Here is a 22,044-nt window from a genome sequence, read left to right as displayed (position 1 = left end):
GCTCTGTTCAGCACTAATTTCCTGCTAGTCATGCCTGGAAAGGATTTTCTCATTTTAATTTCATTTCTATTTTCTCACCCCCTGCCCCAAAGTTCTAAGACTGGTCATAAGAAGGATTATCAATTTGGGGTCACACTAATTTTGTGAGTAATGAGACCAGAAAAATGAAAATTCAGTTGTTACTAAAAAAAAAAAAAATTCCTTCCCTATGCCTTTTTAATGTAGCCAAAAGAACATTTTTCAAATGTACAACTATATGCACACACACTCATTAAAGTACCAGCCATATTCATCATTATTCTTTTATTAAGCCTAGAGAACAGGGTGGGAGGCAGCCCTAGTGTTAGAATAATGATTGTCACATTGATGATATTACTTTCTGGCATGGCCAACAGATTTACAAGCAGTTGAAGTGGAGCCCCAGTGGGTGACACTGACCAAATGAGATGTCTCAGCCACCAGAGCAGCTTCTTCCTGCTATAATCTTTGCCGGTAATAGCATGATCACTCAGTGTATTATTCTGAAATCCATGGTTTGGGCAATGTCAGTCAACATCCTCTTTTCCAAAAGCCAAAGTCAGCAACCTTAAAAGTTTCTGCTGCCTGTTTTAAGCATCTCATTACAATGAAAGAATCTCTGTCTTATTATCTTTACCTGAGTACCTCTCATTTCTAAGCCTTTTTTTCATCCTTTGTGATTGTTATTTTGTGGCTTGGTTTAGGGCACAGGAAACCTTCATGCAGTGGGATCAATGCCGAAGATTTTACAATTTCCTCATGGCTGACAACATGAAGAAAATCATCCTTTCTCACAGGTACCATTGCCCTTCCTTCGTTCCTTCTCATGGGGCTCATAGTCATTTGCTGCCTAGGACAATAGGGGCTAGTAAGAGGCTCTGGACCCTCATTTCTACAACATCAAATGGTCTGAATGGCCTGCTTAGACACACAGTCTCAGGTGTTCCTGCTGGCCTAACCATTGCATTTTTCCTTTGTTAGAAATTACATTTTCCTTAACCACCAAAAGCTGGCCAGATTTTTTTTTCTACCTTTGAGTTTAAGTAAATCCAGGAAGGGAATGACTCTCTTATACCATACTTTAACTATAATGTCATAAAGACTGTTAGCATTTTTAAAATTGTAGTCACAAAGCTGATCACAGAATGTATTAATAAAATAGCCACCCAAAACATGCCTCTGCCATATTTATTGCTCTCACTTAAATACTACTTTAATTATGTTAATCCACTTGCTCAAGAAAACTTGAATGCCCTCCCTTTCATCTCATCTGCCTAGATTTAAGGCCTTCCATAATCAGGGTCCACCTGTTGATCCAACAGTACTACAGCAAACATTTTATTAATTGCTTAAATGCTTACTGTGTGCAAAACGTTACTCTGGTTTTACTACTGTTCCCCAACATCTGTCATCTGAAGCTTCATCACACACACAAAAAAAGCCCCAAGTTCTATTGACACCTTTTGTTCTGTATATCACAATTATTTCCCTGCCTTAGAAGGCTGTAATGAGGAGCAAAAGAGGTGTGTATAAAGCAACCCATATATACCACTTAGAAGATAATAAGATTTAGAACTCCAAGAAACCTTAAAAGTGTTAACCCTTCAGGGTTCAGCCTCTTCCTGTGACTGGTGACTGATGAGGAAGTTTGGGCCCAGAGGAGTGAAATGACAGCCCAAAGCCCAGAGGGAGGAAGGAGCAGAGCCAGTGTTTGAGCCCAGGTCTTCTGATTCTATCTCCAGCCCTCTTTCTACAGCATGCTTATCATAGGCTGCCACGTCACTTGTTATTGCCTCATAGGTCTGTCTCTGCAACAAGATTGTCGGTTTCTAGAGGTTACAAAAACAAGACTTTTTTTTTTTATCCCCATAGGCGTTTTATTTAATGATTTTTTTGCTAACCTAGAAATAACAACAAAAGTAAATGCTTAACTATCAATTTGCTATTGTTATATGTTTATTTTTTAATTTAAAGTAACGACCAGAAAAAAAAATTTGGTCTCCTTGCGCTATCATCTGTAAACTGTATGTTTTAGGCCGCTATATTCTAGTATAGCTGGGGCAGCTGGGTGGCACAGTGGATAGAGTGCTTGGAATTAGGAAGACTCATCACTAGTTGTGTGACCCTGGAGAAATCACTTAACCCCGTTTGCCTCTATTTCGTCATCTGTAAAACAAGCTGGAGAAGGAAATGGTAAACTACTCCAATATTTTTGTCAAGAAAACCCCTAATGGAGTCACAAGAAGTCAGACACAACTGAACAACAACATTCTAGCATGCCTCTTTGATCCTTACATAAGATAGATGATAGATGGGGAAGAGATTTTTGTTCCTCATCCTAGATAGGAATTCATTAGACATAGATGCTGCTGCTGCTGCTGCTTTGGTTTGCCCTGTAAATCTGCAACACAGTAGTCACAGGAAGTTCAGCTTTGTGAAATATTTCTTTTTGGGGGGATGAGGACTCCGCCCTGGCAACCAAGATCTGAAAGGCGGTTTTCTTCCAGTCACTAGGTTGATGAGCCTTCTATGCAGGATAATTGCAGCGTGTGCTGCATTAGCTCACTCAGTATACTTTGGGGTACATATGCTTTTCTTGAATTTACTATAGAAAACCAAATATTTGACAACTCAAAGAATTTTTAAAATGTGAATTACATTGCATGTAATTATACAGCATATAATCCCTCCACGAAGTGAACTTTAAAAAACTGAAGAAGTCTGTTCCAGTTCTGCAGTGGGTTTGTAAAGGTGCCAAATGACTTACATCCAATTGGATATAATTCCTGCTTTAGGGTAGGACACCGAAGCAAACGCTGCCCACCTTTGGTCTTGAGGGGGGGAGCAGAACTGTTGTTAAATACTGCAGCATGATTTACAGCTGTTACAGAGATGAAATATAAATACTGCTCATTGGAGCTTGTCTGGTGAGAGTTCCCTCATTTTCCTCTTTGTTAATCTATAGCATCTCTTCTGTAAAAGGAACTACATTCTTGAATGTGGTGTCCAGTTTCTAAGCATATTTCTTTGGTTTTAACATCCCTTTTGGATAAGCTAATTGCCTTCCTCATTAAGAGGAGAAACCAACTCGGAATGGGGAAGACACTCTCCCTGAGGTGGTAAATATCAGTTTGCTGTCATGCCACTGACAACAGTGGGCCAGTGCTACCCGCACGTGTAGCCAGCCTGCTGCCTGGCACTCAGAACAGACTCCACAAATATCTTGTTCTGGGGTAAGAGAAAGAGAGTTCTGCAAGGTTCGGCACTGTCTCAGTTCCAAATGTTTTAGCCTTGTCTGGACTGCCTCCACCCACTCCACAGAGCATATCTTTGTCCCTGAAAGGGCCTGAAGGTCTCAGCTTACCACCTCCTGCTCAAAACCCAACAATCTGAGTTCATTCACTGGCAGACTCTGAGGGCTACAGGGATCTATTTCAAATTGACATATAGACACTTTGGCAAAGTCTCACTCTTTCAGATTATCTTTGAGCAAAGTAGGCCCCTTTGCCATTGCATGCTCCTTCAGTTTTCCTCCTGAAATTGTGTCCTTTTTTGTTTTTATTCCAGGCAAGTTCTGTTTGGAAACAATGTTAAGAAACCTCAAAGCCTTGAGGATACTGACTTGAGCAGGTTGTACACAGCAACATCCCTTATGCAAATTGATGACAATGTGATGAGGTATGTATCGTGTAAGAGCTTTACTGCCTAAGAATAACTTCCTTCTAATATAGCCTCAGTTGTTGGATGAAGTTAGCTCTAGCAGAGAAAGGTGAAGTTGCCTCCTCAACATTTTTTAAGAAGAACTTAAAAGGTTCTATTTAAAGTCAAGAGAGCTTTAGGCATGAACAGAAGCAAGCTAGCATTAAATCTTAGGTAAATATCCCTGGAGGATAAAGCCTTTTCTTATTCTTATGACAATAGTGATCCTCTTGCACCAATGATATCCATTAAGCCACTAGCCTTGGGGGAATCTCTTGTTATTTGTCCTTTGTTCTCAAAGAGGACTTTGACATCAGGAAGGTGATGTCATGACTTGCAAGTGAATTGGATTTAAGTGAGGCAGGGCTGTGTAAAGTCACCAACCTCATTCTCTCCTGAGTCATCTGGGTCCAAGTGGCAAGATATATATCAGGACAACTGGAAATGGCCCTGGATGCAGTTTGACCTTTTTAAGCTAAGGTCTTTCCCAGGTCTCAGTTTGTCTAAGGCAATGCCCTTTCAGTGATTAAGGCCAGGTAAGAAATGAGGCAAAAAATGGCCTTGTAAGGAAAAGAGGGGATCAGAAAGCTTTCAGCATGAGCAGAAAAATAGAATGGATTTTAACTGTCTCCATTTAAGATAGGGACAGTTTTTAGCTTTGAAAAGCCAGGTTGGCAAGGGAGTTCCTATACTGAGTCAAGCCTCCCTTAGAGTAAATCTTTTTTCTTGTTATTTCTGTTAAAATTGAACAGAAAGAAAAAGGTAAAACCCTTGTAACAAATAGGCATAGTCTAGCAAAGCAAATGTTTTCATTGGTCAGGTCCAAAAATATATGTCTCGTTCTACATTTTGAGTCTTCTCTCTGTCAGGAAGTAGGTAACATGCTTCCTCTTGGGGTCTCTGGAATTTTGGTTTATCATTGCATTGATCATAGTTCTAATGTCTTTCAGAGTTTTTCTTTATAATGTTGTTACTGCATACATTATTCTCCTGGTTCTATTCATTTCATTCTGCATCAGTTTTTACAGGTCTTCCCTGGTTTCTCTGAAATTGTCCATTTTGTCATTCTTAAATCAAATCTGAACCTCTCAACATCACTGGAAAAAAATTAGTTTCCTAGGAATCATCTGAACTAGGGATGTTCTGGGTCTGTATCATATTCTTAAGCCTTAAGCAGGACAAATCTGACCCCTAAAACTTGAAAGTCAGGGCTATTATTTGTTATGATGTCCATCCCGTAGCATTTTATATTTTTGTTAAAGTAGTCTATCCTATGATGGTTTACTTGGAGATTCTAATAGAATCAACAGAGATACTAATTGAGACAATTAATAACTTCAGCTAAGTTGCAGGCTACCAAATAAGCCCTGAAAAATCTAGAGCATTTCTATATAAATAACAGAATCCAAGAGACAGTAATAGAAAGGGAAGTCAATCCCATTTCAGATAACTGTAAAATGCATGAAATATCTGGAGATCAACCCACCAAAGCACACAAAATACTCTGTGTGTGTGTGTGTGTGTGTGTGTGTGTGTGTGTGTTCAGTTACAAAATTCCCCTTAAACAAATAAAGAACAACTTAAAAAGTTGGAGGAACATTCAGTGCTTGGGCTGGGCCATGCCAACATAATAAAAATGATAAATACTACCAAATTTAATTTATAATTTTAATACTATACCAATCAAATTGTCATAGAGATACTTTACAGAACTCTATAAAAATATAATAACGATGCATTTAGAAAAATAAAAGATCTAGAGTATCAAGGAAAATGATGCAAAGAGGTAAGTTTAAAGGAAGAATAACACTTCTAGACCTCAAATTTTTATTATAAAGAAGCAGTCATCAAAACCATCTGTTATTGGTTAAAAAAGAAATTAGAGAGGTACATCAATAGAACATACTAGACAAGGGAGAATTAGAAATAATGGAACCTTGATAAACCAGAAAACAAATTACTTAGGAAAGAATTTACTATTTGATAAAAACTACTAGGAAAACTAGAAAACAGGCTGATAGAAATTAGGATTAGATGAACGTCTTATACCATATTCCATAATAATCCTTATTATTAAGGATCATACTGTTTTTAAAAATTAGAAGAGAAAGTAGTCTATCCCTAATTACTGCCTCCTAAATAAATAGGACTTGGAACTTAACATCCATGTCCACTTCCTGCTTCCTAATTTATGTCATCTCATCCTACAATAATCTAGGTGAAAAGACTGTCCTCTGTTGCAAAGAATGCCTTAGCAACCTCTGAATTTCCTAGCCTCTTCAGTGATGTCTAGCTTCATGCCAACCTGGGCTCAAATAGTTGGTCTTTATTAAAATGATGGAAAGATGTTAGCTCTTGTAGATGAATCTGGGAATTAGAAGAAAGATAAAACAGACCAGCATTGAGACCTGAAGAAAAGTATCTATACCTTTCTTACATTTCTTTTCCTCCTTTGGTATATCTTAGGAAGTTCCATGGCTATAATTCTCTGAAGGAATATTATGAAGAAGAAAGCTGCATGAGATATCTGCACAGGGTGAGTGGCTAGAACTGACTATAAATAATAACACTATTTTTGCTTTGCCCCCAAACCTAAAATACGTGGACTTGGAATTCGAAAAGACCTTGGAGTCCAGCTAGTAAAAACACTCCTCCTTACATTATTTCTGGTTATGATCATCCAGATTCTGCTAGAATACCTCTAGTGGTGGAGCACTTGATACTTCACAAGGCAACCCGCTTTATCACTGGCACATTCAGATTGTTAAAAACTTCTTTCATATATTGCACTGAGATCTGCTTTCCTCATAACTTGGATCATAGATCTGTAGTGAGGAGCAACTTCAGAAATGACCTAGTCCAATTGTCTTATTTTACAGATGAGAAAACTGAATACCATAGTGGTTGAGTGTCTTACCCAAGGTCACACAAGTACTAAGTGACAGATCTGGGATTTAAACCCAGGTTCTCTGACTCTAAATACAAGCAATCCTTCCACTGCACTGTGCTGCTTAGTTTTCTGCCTTCTGGAATTATATGGAAGAAATCTACCTCCCTTACAGGAAAGCCTTTCAGATATTTGAAAAGTTATTATGTCCTCCTCTAAGTCTTCTCTTCTCTCTCAGTTCATTAATCTGCTCCTCATGAGAGGGTGTACAGATTCCTCATCATCGTGGGCCACCTTCCAAATCATGTCTCTTTTAAAATGTAGCACCCAGAATTAAACACAGTATCCCAGACACATTTAGATAACACAGAGCTATAATGGCATTAGTACTGTGATCTTAGTATAATATGCAGGAGTTCTTAACCTGGGGTCCAAAGACCTGGGGGGAGGGAGGAAAGAAGGATCTATGGATAGATATCAAGGAAGTTTATGAGAAAAAATTATTTCAGTGTAATTGGTTTCCCTTTGTAGTCTTGTGTATTTTATTTTATGCACCTAAAAATATTACTCTGAGAAGAGGTTCATGAATTTCACCAGATTACCAAAAGGATCCATGACACAAAAAGAGTTAAGAATCCAAGCTTTTGAATGCAAACTAAAATTGAATTCATTTTTTAGCAGCCATGTGACATGGTTGGCTAATAATAGTTAGCTTTTAGAAAACTTAAATTCCCAGATCTTTTTTCACATCAACCTGCTGCCAGTATAATCTCCCCATATGTTTTTGTTTTGTTTTGTTTTTTAACCGAAATAGAGGACTTGATTTTTAGAAGGAATAGAAAAGAGGATTATATATGAAACAGTGAACTTCTGTTAAATAACTGTTTTTTGAAAGTCTATATTAAATTTAACAAAAAAGTAATAAAATTGCCCTGTTTTGTGTCCCCCAAAGTATTTTTGTAGTGGAATGAATGTATTAGTTGTATCACTTCCAGCTAGCATTATTAACAAGTTCAGCCAAGGTCACTCTCAACCTGTTTATGCACATTCCAACTCAGTGTCTAATCATGATACTACTAGAAGTTTATCATTCATGTATTGCCAACTTGGCATTTGTATACACTGATCAAAGATATTGGTCTTTGTTCACTTTCTCTTAAGAAAGTATTGAATAGTGAGTTTCAAGGTTTGGCCACCCAAGAACAATGATGGCCATACATAAAGACAGGAGTTTTACCTTTATTTTTCCTTGTACAGATTTATGTTCCACTCATGCTGGTTAATGCTGCTGATGACCCCTTGGTGCATGATAGTCTTTTAACAATCCCCAAAGCTCTTTCAGGTAAGCGTTTCTTTTTCTTAATCCCTTTCCATACTCATTCTGACATAGTAAATCCCATCATCTTCGTCATGAAGTGATCTCCTAGAAATATATTTTATGTAGGGAGGCTTTTCTTACTGCCATGCATTTATCCAACAAGATTCCGTTCATATTCAAAGAATTAATGTTGCCACCCGAATACCTAAAAAAGAAATATTCTGGCTTTCCTCCTATCCTATTGCGAGAGGCCAGAACTATCAATCCAGGAGCTATTTCTTCTGTCACCCAGTGCTATGTGAAATTGTGTGGTAGATTATGATTTTTCTAAGCTGGGAAGTTTGGCTTTGGGAAGGAAAGTATTCAGAACCACCAGAAGAACAAAATATAAAGTCATCACTGCCGATGCCTTGGGGACTCCAGCTGTGCCAGGGACTAAAACCAAGCAACTAGAAGAGCAAAACAACACTGCCCAGTGGAGAGTAGTTTATTGGGTTTGAGGTTGGTATGATGTCATTCCACACTAACCAAGAGATAGCTAGAGGGCAAAGAAGAAAGCTGAGGAGAGAGAGGAAAAGATCTGGGAATGCCAACATTATCTTTCTTTGTCATCCAGGAGACAAACTGGACATCATTTTAGATCCCTAGGATATAAACCACAAGAGAGGGAAGACTGTGAGGGGAAAGTTTTCCTCTTGTGAATATAATAGGTGAATCAAAGGAAAGAAGAAAATTTTTGGTTCATTTAAAACACTCAGGGCTGGGAGAAAAAAAGAACACATAGTAGAACAAAACACAAAGGACTCAGTCACTAATCTAAGCCTTTGTAACCCAGGAAGTAAAAGAAATATGTATTCCAGAAGTTAGATGTTATGCAATAAAAAGCTTTCATTATGAGAGAGAAGTGGTCTCATGATTTCTTATATTTGAATATAATAGTAGAGGTGCATTATAGACAGAGGGCCTGGGTTCAAAATCTACCTCTGTCATTTACCACCACTGACCTTGGGCAAACCACTTTAACCTCTGTGGTTTTTCCTCATCTGTAAAATGAATAGGCCAGACTAAATGAACTCATCAAAAAAAACCATTGTTTTAAGTATTTACAAAGAAAGGCACAAACAGTCTTTGCTCTCAAAGAGTATGTGTTCTAACAGGGGTGGGTAGAATGTAAATAACTACATACGTAAAAGATATATAGAGTACCTGGGAAGAAATCTCAGAACAGAAAGCACTAGCAGCTGGGGAAACTAGGAAAGGCCTCCTGCAGAAAGTGAGATTTTGGACCATTTTAGCCCAACTGTAGAGTGCAAAAAAGGAAATAAAGCCTGAGAGGACTGGAAAAGTAGGAAAGGGTCAGGTTATGAAACCTTTATTGCCTAACAGAGGAGTTCATGACTCTGGAGATCATAGGGAGCCACTGAGTTTATTGAATAGTGAAGGGACATGGTCAGACCTGGGCTTTAAAAAAAATCACTGTGGTAGTTGAGTGGAGAATGGTTTGGAGTACAAAGAGAATTGAGGCAGGGAGAACAGTTAGAATACTATTGCGCTAGTCCAGGTGAGAGGTGATTAGAGCCTGAACTAGCATAGAGGCTATGTGAGTAGAGAGAAGGGAACATAGAAGAGAAATGTTTTGGAGAGAGAAATGACATGATTTGGCAACAAAATGGAGATGTGAGGTGAGTGAAAGTGAGGCACTAAGGTGAATAGGAGAATGGTAGTGCCCCAGACAGTAATCGGGAGGATGAAAAGAAAGTTAAGTTCTGTTTTAGAAATATTGAGTTTGAAATGCTGAGAAGACATCTGGTTCAATACGTCCAAAAAACATTTGATGATATTAGACAAGTACTCAGGAGAGAAATAAGGACCGGATATATAGATCTAGGAATCAGCCATATGAGGGTCAGAGGCATTTAAGGTGAGAATTAGGGTTAGGGTTAGGGTTAGGGTTGAGATAATATAGATGGGAAAAAAAAAAAAAAGATGGCCCAGATCAGAGCCACAGTTAGTGGGTGTGACCTAGATAAAGATAGAACAAAGGATGTTGAAAAGGTAGGATAAGAACCAGGAGAGAGTAGTGTCACAAAAACTTAGATAGGAAAGAATATCCAGGAGGAGAAAGCAGTCAACAATATCAAATACTACAGAAAGAAGGATAAGGTTATTGTATTTGGTAGTTAAGAGATCATTGGTAACTTTAGAGAGGGTAGTTTCAGTTGAATGATGAGAGGTGAAAGGGTTAAGAGAGTGAGAGAAGTAAGAATGAAAGCACCTAGTGTAGATGGCTTTCTCGAGGAGTAGCTGAGAAGGAGAGGAGAGATATAGGGTGAGAGCTCACCAGAAATATCAGAGTGAATGAAGGAAGGAGGGAAACGTTTATTAAGCACTCCGTAGGCTTGTAGTACTTGTAGGCTCAAATTGAGGATTTTTAAAGTTGAACAGACATGGGCGTGTTTGTAGGTAGCTGGAAAGGAACTAATAGGGAAAGATCGGAGATCATAGAGATGATAGTGGGGATAATATTTGGGAGAAAATTAAAGAAGTTACGTTCGGAGTTGGCCTTGACAAGGAAAAAAGTCACCTCTCCATATGATAAAGTACTGAAGGTAGAAATAGTGGGGGAGAAATGTTTGAGTGATGTGAGATGAGATGACATGAAGGAGCTCTTGGCAAATGGCCTTGGTTTTTCGGGGAAGTATGTGGTAGTGTCCTCAACAAAGAGGATCGGGGAAGAAGTGCCTCGAGATACATGGGGAGAAATGAGAAGATTTGGAACAGTTAGTGTAGACTGAATCAGTTAAAGGGGAGTAGAAAGGTAATCTTGATGCAGTGAGGGTCTAGCTGAGAGTAGGAAATACAAATTTGTAACAGACCCAGTTAGCACCATATTGTATTTTCTCCAGCTCCATTCCAGCATGTGAATAGGAGCACAGGATTCAAGCGGTGGGAGAAATCCAAAGTTGGGTTTGGCAAGGCACATGATAAATTATCAGATAAGTGACTGAGTGGAGAGGTTAGTGCAGAGTTGAACTGGTTCACCAAGGGGTCAAGAGAGGGAAAAGAGGAGAGGGTGGTGGCCTCTGAAAGACCTGAAGGGAATGAAGTTACATCGAGGATAAAGAAAGAGTTAGGGTTTTGTAAGGCTTAGGGAAAGATGGGATGCTAAAAGATTGGTCATATAAAAGAATTTTAGAGTTCATAAAAATGGAACAGAGCAACAGCAAACTCCATTTAGCTGAGGTGGAATGGAGTGGTCATCAGAAATGAGTAGATTGAGGAACTGAAAAGTTAGAGAATTTGAGGGAAAAATAATATGTATGTTGAAGTCCTCTAGTCTGAGGGCACTGAACTCGTTGAAGAAAGAAAGATAATGTCCTAGAGATGGATTAATAACAGGATTAGTAACCAGGCTCTGGGTTTGGTAATAAACCTGGAAATCATGAAACGCAAAGGAAGAGAGGTTGCTGAGTAATGGTGGCAGAGGGCAAGTCTGAAAGTGTCAGTGGGGAGCAGAGGAGAGTTCCAACTCCACTGCTGCAACCAGAGCTGGCAGGGTGGGCCAAAGAAGCAGTCATCAAGAGGGAATCAGGTCTCAGAGAAGATCAGAAGACAGAAATCTGTTAAGTTTGAAACAGGTGTCACAGAGGGCAAAATGGAAGAGGTGAAAAGATCTGAAATGGGACTTTGGGGGGTTGGTTTGAGATGGATAGGGGAGTAAGGGAGCAGGCATTTGGGATGGGGAATAAGATCTGTACATTGGCAGCTGAAATTTGAGAATCACTGTGATAGGACATGATGTATAAAAGACAGGAGTTACGTTAACCATTGAGAGAGGTCCATTGAGGGAGGCAGTTGAATGACCTGTTCAAGGCCCTCCCTTGAGGTCCAACCTTGTGGCCAATGAAGATGATGATGGGGGTGGGGGGTGGGAATGTGTCCTGAGAGACTTTAAAAGGTCTGCTTCACAGCAGGCAGGAGCTAGAAGAGGTATGGGAGCCAAGGTCTGGCACTAGATTATACCTGGAAGGCTATGGTCACTTCCAGCCCTAAGCCTATGATCCTCTGTTCCTAAGTAATGCTACTTTAATGTCTCCAAGGATCTAAGGATCAAATAGGACACAGTCTCATTTAAAACAGCATCTAGATTTCTAAACCAGTCTTACAAAAACATATAAAATAGTAATCAAAAAGAACATGCCTATAAATATTATTATGTTTATGTCTTAAGCCAGGTGTGTTGAACAGATAGCCTTTTACATATCACATCCCTAAACCAAATTCATCAGCGTCTTAGCCTCTTGCCTTCCTCAGCTAATTTGAGAGACAGGGGTGATTTAATGAAAAATCATTGCCACTATTTGGGATACTCTTTTGAGCATGCAGGTGCTACCAGTGAGCAAAATAGAGACCTATTACACAACTTTCTTTATCTGCACCCAAAGGGAGACAGCTGGAATCTGATCACTCACAGAGATGCTTTTTGTCCCCTTGCAGAGAAACGAGAGAATGTCATGTTTGTGCTGCCACTTCACGGAGGTCACTTAGGCTTCTTTGAGGGTGCTGTTCTTTTCCCGGAACCCCTGACCTGGATGGATAAGCTGGTGGTGCAGTATGCCAATGCCATTTGCCAATGGGAGCGTAACAAATCCCAGTGCTCAGACACAGAACAAATGGATGCCGATCTGGAGTGATGCCATTATAGACTCAGAAGCACTCCAGCGGCCCTTCCTTCTGAAACTACTCATCTCTTCACTTGCTGCTTCAGGTTTTCATCCTTCTCAATAACCTGGGTATGTCAGCAGGGAAGCTTCCTACCAAGAGCACCTCTCGTCGAGGCAGATGACTGTGCCCAGGATCTTCAGGCTATTTTTGTGCTTAGGTTACTGGTTTTCTTTATTGCATTATTGGCCATGATAATGAGTGGCGGGGGTTCTTGATCACCTGTCCAATTTCAGCATTTGATTAAGCCAATTGTCATCTAATTTCTCTATTAAAAATGTATCTGGACAGCATCTTTGCCTTGCCCATCAAAAAAATCCTCCCAAGAATGTGGCAAGATGTATCCTAAAGTTTTGTGACTATACTTTAAGCTGCTGTTTCAGCTCTGAAAGGGCCTGTGGTTCCAAGCCAATACTGGGGAGAGGGAGCTTGAACCACTTAGCATGAGAGTTTAGGGGAATGTGAGCTCCATAAGCAGGAAAAAAAAATCAGCTTCTATAATAAGCCAAGTTCCATATTTACAACACTTCTTAAAGGGTCTTTCACCCTGTTCAGGAAAGGATTTAGATTAGAACTATCTTGTTTAGAATTTCTTACTGAAGTTTATAACCAGAGGTGTCTTGAGTATCAGTGACTATCAGCTTCAGACATAATGAAGGCACACCATTTTGGGATTGCCTTTTGTACATTTGCAGTAGATTGTAGTGGATAGAAAACTAGGAATCCTAGTTCTGCCGCGATGACCTTGGGCAAGTCATTTAACCTCTGTCAGCCTCAGTTTCCTCATCTGTAAAATGAGAGAGTTGGACTGGTTGATCCCTGAGGGCCTGTCCAACTCTAAAATTATATGGTGATTATATTTGGCTAGTTTTTGAGAGAACAGAATTCCAGATGACTTCCTGTTCTTTGAATTCTTGCCCAAATCAAACAAGTAGCCTTGATATGATCATTTGCCTTTCTTTTGTTTCCTCATTACTTGTGTAAAGGATTTTCTTTAGCACTGAATCATGTGGTGGGTTTTTTTGTTTGTTTGTTTGTTTGTTTGTTTGTTTGTTTTAACCCAGGTCTGCTTAACACTGGCTTGGCAATTCAAAAGTAGAATTTAAGTTTAGACATTTAAAAAGCTGTCTTTTTTGGAACCGAATTTTTATTGAATCTCCTTTACTTATATACTATCAGATAGACTTTTCCAGAGTCTGAAGTCAAAAAATATCAGTTGGGATTTGAGGTTTTATCCTTTTCCTGATCTGTTGGCCCCTCTGTATCTAAAACCTCCAGTGGTTTCTATAATATGAAGTTGCTAAAAACCAGCAGTTGCTATATGGTATTGTACAGCATTTATAAAGATACTACTTTTCAGTCTTTTACCTTCTTTAACTTCTTTGACTCCAGCAATAAGTGGAGGCTAATTTGGAAAGCTCAGCTGGGGAGAACTACTCAGGCACTTTGAAGGCATTATTTTTATGTCCATTGACAGAAGGATATGTGTATTGCCCCAAGTGACCATGATGATAATGACTTATTTCTACCCTGAAGGAATTCTGTATGACAATCATTAGATCACCACCTTATTAGAATGAACAACAGACAATATTGAAAAATATTGGAACTTCTTTGGTCTCAGTTTTGCTTTCTGATTATTTCCTTGTTCAATTTATTGTAATATTTTCCAAGTTGTATTCTTTGCCTTTCCTGGGACACTCTTTTAGCACCAATTAGCACTTTATTATATTAGCCTTGATTTGGCAATTAGCCACTTTCATCCCCCCCATCCCCAACCCCCTACCCACTCACAACTGAAATCTAGAACATTCTTAGACAGACTTCCTGGCACTGCCATCACTTCTCTAAACTTAGATTAGTTAAACCAAGCAATAATTGTATAACCATTGAATTACTGTATCAAAAATGGTAAACTCCTTTTGTTTGCCTTTGGCCATCTTTTCTGGCCTATTCTAATAACTGGCACATGTGCATATGCTGCTACATTCAGTAGGAAAAAGGATCAGATCACCATTGTCTCATACAGAAAAGACTGAAGGTATGGGAAAGATCCAGCCAAGTGGGAAACTGTCTTTTTCCCCTGTGAAGACTGTTTCCTGGTGACTGGTTAGCAGGATCATTCTCTGTTTGCTTTTGTTGGGAAAGAGTCACATCTGTCTTTCAGCCTTTGTGACTGCAAAAGCAGAATTTAACATGCAGCATCCCGTGGACAACGTCGCAGCTAAAATCTTTTGTGCAATGTGACCGACATGGCATTTACATTCCATTTTGGCCCACGTGGAATTGACTGAAACCCTTTGTATGTGTTCCAGTCTCTTCAGCATAGAAATGAGGGTGTGGATGTGGCTTTTTGTCTTACAAGGAAATCCTTGTTCTTGTTCGCTTCTCGGATGAATATGGGTAGCATTGAATTTAGAGAAATGCCAGCTTCCCAATAAGCCATGGGTGCATTTGGAGATTTTCTTTTCCCTTCCTCCAGGCTTCCTATTTCATTCCTCCCAGCCACACTGACAGCCAGTAGCCATTACTAAGAAGTAGAGGTTTTTTCCTTTGCTCTCTGTCTGCATTTGATTGGTTGAATCCACATGAAATGACCTGTGTCTAGGAAAGAAAACATTTTTGGCCATTTCCTAAACCTATCTGTTTTAAGATATTCTTAATATAAAGTAGCAAGGAAAACCTGGGCTACTTTTCAAACCCTACTCTACCTCCCCCTTAACCAGAAATAAAACTGTACCAATTAGGGCTAACATGAACTTGGATTTCCAAATGGTGTTGGAAGTGGTATGTCTAGTTTTATATCAGATTCTGCTGTACCAACACCGGAGCAGTGGTAATATGTTAAACCAAAGTGTAATGAATGTTCCTATTTCTTCCTGCTGTATTCTTTCCACCTCAGAAAGCAGAAGTAAGCCACAGTCCAGTAACTCATCCAGACTGGCTTAGTATTTGGTACAGTATAGGGAGGAACAGTTGCCACTTGAAAAGTAATGTCAAGTCCCCTTGACGCATTTATGTTTAAGGATGCTTTTAACAGGTTTGGAAAACAAGCCTTTGTCTCTCCGAGGGAGGCTCCTATCACCATAGGATAGAGGCCAAAGAGATTTTTTTCCTTCATTTGTTCCAGGTCTTTTGTTTAATGCCCTTGGAGTCATCCTTCATCTTTTAATGTGTAGAGGTTGTATTACCACATCCTTCCGATATGGAAGCTCATCTGAATTAGGGATTCTGCATTCTTGAATCTCTTTAGCAAGGCCTTGACTTAGTTACCTACATCTAGTTGCCGATCATTGGTGGTCAGCACAGATTCATTCCTCTAACCTAGATCTGTTTACAGACCCTCTAGGCAGAGCCTGACCACTCCTACCTTATTGAGATTCCTTGCATATGGAATACAGCTGTGTCAAAGCTTAGCTTACTAAGATTTAGGGAAGGAGATATTGTATTTAAAAAACTGTTATTAGGGAAGACCGTTGGCACTGGCTAGAGCACTATCTCATACCTTCAGGACCTTCTGTAGTGTGACCATTGTTACCTTAAACCCTTTCTCAGTTCTAAAGTGTTTGTAATCTTGGCCCATGTTTCATGGGGACCAGTTGAATAATACCATCATTCAGCACGTGAGCCAAGCAGGGCAATGAGACTCTTCCTAAGGTAGAAAATTCCACATGCTCAGCCTTTTCTTTTCCAAAACTAGCTCTGAAGTTCTGTAATTCAGTTATTAAAGCAATTTGTAGCCTTCAGCGTAAGTAGGCATAACTCTTTATATAGCTAAGCTCACCATGCCATGCATTCAAATTACAGATCTCTTTATAACATGACTTAAGATCTGTGAGCTCCAGGGGCACAATGGAACTTTTGTTCCTGTTTATGCTTTATAAGTGAGCAGATGTGTGGGATTTGAGCTGTTTTTCTTCTTCTATACAACACTGATTCTGACTTAGGCCTGAAGTAAAGATTGTTGAACTATCATGCTAGTTTAAAAGATATTACTGGTCTTCATCCTTCAGGAAGTACAGAAGGGCCATTTAGTACTATATCATTGCAGCGTCCTGTCAAGTATACTTGGGAATGTCTTCCTTCACACCCAGAGCCTGCAGGAAATCCTCTGATATCTATCATAATATTGTAGTGTCTTTCTGCTGTGAGAGATTGAACTAAAACCATCATAAGGCAGAAAACATAGTCCTCACTCTCGTTATAGCTAGTCCGACTCCTAAAATCCAGCCAAAACTCACTAAGCACGTAGACCTACAGAACTCTTTCTACCTAGGCTACTGCCTAAAGCTTTTTGGATCAAATAAATGATTCACAGGTACTGAGTTTGGGTTTGCCCCAACTATAAACTATAAAGATTTGGCTGCCTCTAACCTTGGGAGAATAAACAGCTAAGGAAGTGTCCTTCTTCCTTGTCACTAAAGCAAAAGAAAAAAAAAAACTCTCCGTGCCTCTCTGAGATGAGGATCACTGTTGCCAAATCATTCAGGACAGTACAAGCAGGGGCAGAGAGCTATGAGACCTTCTAGTCTAAAAAGCTGCTTCTTCTGACCACTGTTGCATCTTCCTTGTGACTCAGCAACACTGCAGGCATTTCTCTTACAAAGGGGGCATGGCGTAAGGCCAGTACCCCAAGGCAGGAAAGCCAAACCAGCCAACCCTTTTTTTCAGGTACCAATCATCAAAGAGCTGCCTCTTCTAGGATATCAACCGTCTCTATAAAAGCCTCATCTATTCCCTAATTTCCTAATTATAATATTGAGTAAAGCTTTCATGTATTTTAATGAGTGGACTTATATAGTTCCTAGACATTGGGTTAGGTCACATATTCTAATTTCCATGAAGCCTCTAGATCTTTGCTTCATTTTTGATGACTAGTAATAAAACCTTAACTTAAGGATATTAACTTAACTTATGGAAGATAATTGTGTTGACATTGGCCAAGAGATCCACTATTGCCATAAATTCAAGGACAGCCTTCATTTGAGGGATCTGCAGAAGCGCCTTCCATTTCAATGTCCAACCTTCTTCCAGGCCTCCCATGATATGGTAGCCAACAGGCCATAAAAGTTCAGCTGACCAACTTGGGCCTAATGAAACCCACTCACTTCACAAACTGTTCATGGCCATGAACAATTTTTCTTTATTTCAGAAGTAGTTTTCCCCTGAGGAATTTTTTTTGTGGGGGGAGAACAGGGGAACAGACCCTTTGCATTTTTCCTAAAGCACAATTCAAAGTAAAATTCTCTCCTTCCACACTGGTTCCAGATGATGGGATAGTTCACTCTGCCTCAGGAAGACCTACACTGTACCTGAGCTTTCTGACTTTTGCCACTACAGCGGCCTTAGTGAAGTTGGGGGGGTGGGGGTGGGGAACGGGGAGGGTAAGGGAGGGGGAGTGAGTGTGCATTTCTTTCTGTATTTTGGTTGGACTCTCCTGTTCAACATATCTTCTTAATTTTGGCAGATTTGCTTCCAGATAGGTTTTTAAAAAACTTTCACTTCACATTCCTGTTATGTTGCAAGGTTGTTGGTTTTTTTTTCCCCTAAATTTAAAATGCTGCCCTGAAAAAAAAAATTAGTTTGTATACTGAAAACCTTCCAGCCTTTGGATCTTAAAGGGGGTAGGTGGGGAGAATGGGATCCTTTAGCTCTAAGGCATTTAAGATTTGCAACTAGCAATGCAATTTTTTCTAAATATGGTGAGGTTTACCTTTATTAAGAAAATCATATTAAGCAATGATGTCCTTGATCTTTTTATTTTCTCGTATTACTTTTGGACCTATTTTGATTCTGTGTGGTGGTAAACAAAGATCATTGCAAACAAAAAATGATAATTTTGTTATCTTTGATTCAATGGAATTTCTTTACTTAAAAAAAATAAAGGATAAAATCAACCAAGATGTGGCCTGGGCATTTTCTTCGTGCAGTAATTATTTTCCAGAGACAACATGGAGGAAAGATCATTGGACCTACAATCAGAATACAGGGGTCCAGGTATCATCTTTGGCATTTTGACAGCCATATGATTGTGGGCAAATCACCCAAATACGTCTGAGCCTCCATTTCATCTGTAAAGTGAGGATAATGATATCTGGCCTCCCTACCTCACTTGGTGCTTGTAAAGAAATTGTTTTGTAAGGTTTACAACACTATATAAATAGATTATCATTATTAACCAACAATCTCATTCTTCATTTTTACATCTAAAACCATTGCTAAGAATACATGACTTGGCTTGCACATTTGTCTTAGGCAGCTGAGCGGGGTGCAAGATTTAGGAGTGGATGTTTGGCAGAGTTGGAAGGTGCCAGGCTTAACAGCAGAACAACCACTGTCGTTTGCTCCTAGAATAAAAAAGTGGTGGTTGTTGTTGTTAAGTCCTTCAAACATCTGGCTCTTAACCCTGTTGATTTAAATACAGACTTGCCAACTGGATTTAAAATTACGAATCCATAATTATTTTTAACTCGCCCTATCTCTGAACTTTCCATTCTTCGTCCCTTGCCATTAACAAATTTACTTACCTTAGATTATTTGACAGGCTTCTTTCATAGCAACAACTTTTAAAAGACTGTGTAGACCAGGGATTCTTAATGTTTTTTGTGTCATAGACCCCTTTGGCAATCTGGTGAAGCCTATGAACCCTTTGTCAGAGTGATGTTTTTAAGTGTATAAAACAAAATAAGATTACAAGGGAAACAAATTGTACTGAAATACGGTTATCAAAATATATTTTAAAAACAAGTCCGTGGACCCCAAGTTAAGAACTTTTGTTGTAGACATTATTAAGATGATAGTCACTCTGTTTTCTTGTTATTTGCCCAAATCACTGGCTACAGACACCAAGTGATGACAAAACCATCCTCCCAGTCACCCAAGTTCATCACCTCTTCCTCTTCCTCTTCCCTCTCTTGCACATCCAATCAGTTTAAGTCCCCATAGTTTCTCCCTCCACAATTACCTGTCCCTTCCTTCATTCTCATAGCCAGCACACTAATTCAGGCTATCTTCTATTCTAATAGAAGCAGGCTATTCTAATTTTCTCCTACCTCGTCTTCCTGCCGCCAGTCTATTTTTCCTCCTTGCATCTTCCTGTCTGCCTGAATCTAACAAATTGCTTTAATACGTCACTCCTTCCGTGTTTCCCTATTGTCCACCAAATAAAGCACAATGTAAGCTCGGAATCTGGTGTTCAAAGCCCTCACAATCCAGACTGTAGCCTTATATAACCCTTCCCACATCCTACATTCCAGCCATATTAAACTATTCCATGTTCCCCATCTTCCCCTTCCTATCTACTTTTCTCTCCATGTCTTTGTTCATGTCACCCTACCCCTTCCCCTACCTTCCCCCACCTAGAATGACTTACCCTATTCCAGCCTCTGTCAATTAAAGTTCCAACCTTTTTCATCTCCCAAGAAGTCTTTCCTCAATTTTCTAGGTGAAAGTGATACTTTCCTCCTCAAATTTCTCACTTTGCCTGGACATTCTTGTACACATTGCTTCTCTATATCCTCCCTCCGTCCCTCCCCACATTTCACTGTAAGCATCTTGAGAGTAGGATGTGGTTTGTATCTCTCTCTCTCTCTTCCTTCAGTGCCTTGCACATAATATCCGTGAAGTGACTTTGACAAGAACACCAACCTAGGCTAGTAGAATGGTTCCAATCTGTGGACCTCTTTTGCTGGGCCCCTCCTGAAAGCTGATACAAGCTTTGTATTGCTGACCTTCACACAGTGGAGTATCATTCCTCTTTACCGAGGGATATGACCCTAGTAGGAACTGTCTGGGCCGGAAGTTGGGATAGTAACACCTATGTTACTAATAAAAACTTCATACATCTCCAGTGAGCAGGTCTGTCCTTCCCAGGCTGTCTTTGATCATAGACCACTCCTAGAGGAAAGTGGCCATGACCTCATGAAAACTGCCGCATGAAAGACATTCCAGGCCTTGGATATTAGGTAGGTCATTATCAGCGGGAAGTTTGTTTCAGATTGGGTCTGCACAGCTTGCTGTCATGGTCAATTAAGACAACTAGTCCTGCGCAGGGTCCAACAGACTGGATCCAGACAGCTGTGATTCTTAGCCAAACCACAGGCTTGTGTGTATCATATTCACATCTGTGTTTGGATAGGCTGCAGTGTATCAGTATGGTACCTATAGTCACAGACTACAAATTCTCCTAAAATGTGGGTTTGGTTATACTTTTCACCAGCACAAAATGAGCCTTTCAAGTATAGTTTGTACAGACCTTTTCTTTGAATGAAGATCAAGTCTGCCATAATTTCAGCACTTTGCTACCAGACTCTTAATATTTGGGCCACCTCCTCTGCAAGTGAATAGAAAACTCTTTCGGCCAACTTTGCTTTGGATCACCATACCTCACTTTTGATTCCAAAGAAAGAGGACCTCCCTTTCTAGCAGTCACCCATAATTCACTGAAATTATTTTGTTGGCAAGAGTTCTCACTGGACTCAGGCAATTAAATTATTAAATTAAATGCACAGTAAATTTGATGGGGCTGTCATGTGGAAGAGAATTAGGTTTGCTCTGTTTGGCAGGAGAGAGCAGAAAGAACTAGGAGAAAAGCATGAACTTGAAATGAGGCAGGTTTCATTTTAAAATAAGGAGAAACTTAACAATTGAATGGAATGTACTTCTTTAGAAGCAGTGGGTTCACCCTCACTGGCAAAGGATAGATTACTATTTGTTGGGCATATTATAGACAGGTGGACTCCTTTTCAGTTACAGGTTAGACTTGCTGATCCCAGAGAGAATGAGAATGGGACTTGAGCATAGTGGTTTTCTGTACAGGACTGGTCAATTATATTGGTGCCAGAGTCCAAATACAACGACTCAGGCAAGACACCTGTTCTCTGATGGGACTTCTATGGGAGATTTTGCTCTACCCACTCAGATTTTCATCTCTGTTGTCATCACCTTCCCCCTGGGAGTAACAAGCCTGGACCAATACAGGGCAGGCCTCATCTTGGATCAGGGTACCACCACCCTTGAAACAGTTGTTTTCCCACATCTTCCCCTGATAGAAAGTAAGTTCCTTGAGAGCAGGGACTACATCATTTTTGCCTTTGTATCCCCAGCACCTACCCCAGTGCCTGACACATAATAGGGCTTTAAAAATGCTTGCTGGCAAATTGATTGGCTGTTCCAGTGTGGAGTGGAGAGGCCATATCCTGTACTCCTGTTTTCCTCCTTTCTCAGAGTAATCACATTTATTGGTGACTTATGTGTAAAGTCACATCCTGCTACAGTTTTTTTCCCACAAAGGGCTTCACCTTCTTCAAGTGTTCTCTTCATTCATGTCCTTCTGACACCTCGGAGCAGCTGTGGTGTCCTTGTGGGAAGAGATTGTGTGTGTGTATTTGTGTGTGTCTGT

The 22,044-nt window shown here is 39.8% G+C and overlaps 1 protein-coding gene across 3 annotated transcripts in view; it reads left to right on the top strand.

The window, feature by feature from the left end:
• The window catches only part of ABHD2 (abhydrolase domain containing 2), a 115,918-nt gene extending 98,783 nt beyond the window's left edge, over positions 1-17,135 (top strand). For all 3 annotated transcript variants that reach the window (XM_027851505.1, XM_027851503.1, XM_027851504.1), the window contains 5 exons: positions 723-815; positions 3,586-3,696; positions 6,184-6,253; positions 7,862-7,946; positions 12,420-17,135. In XM_027851505.1, coding sequence (XP_027707306.1) covers positions 723-815; positions 3,586-3,696; positions 6,184-6,253; positions 7,862-7,946; positions 12,420-12,616 — 556 coding nt within the window. In that variant the 3' untranslated portion in view covers positions 12,617-17,135. The remainder of the gene's footprint in view (positions 1-722; positions 816-3,585; positions 3,697-6,183; positions 6,254-7,861; positions 7,947-12,419) is intronic.
• The last annotated feature ends 4,909 nt before the right edge of the window (positions 17,136-22,044 follow it).

Source organism: Vombatus ursinus, unplaced genomic scaffold, assembly GCF_900497805.2.
Source record: "Vombatus ursinus unplaced genomic scaffold, bare-nosed wombat genome assembly UNPS02009205.1, whole genome shotgun sequence".
Classification (NCBI taxonomy): Eukaryota; Metazoa; Chordata; class Mammalia; order Diprotodontia; family Vombatidae; genus Vombatus; species Vombatus ursinus.
This window is presented reverse-complemented; position numbering and strand designations above follow the sequence as displayed.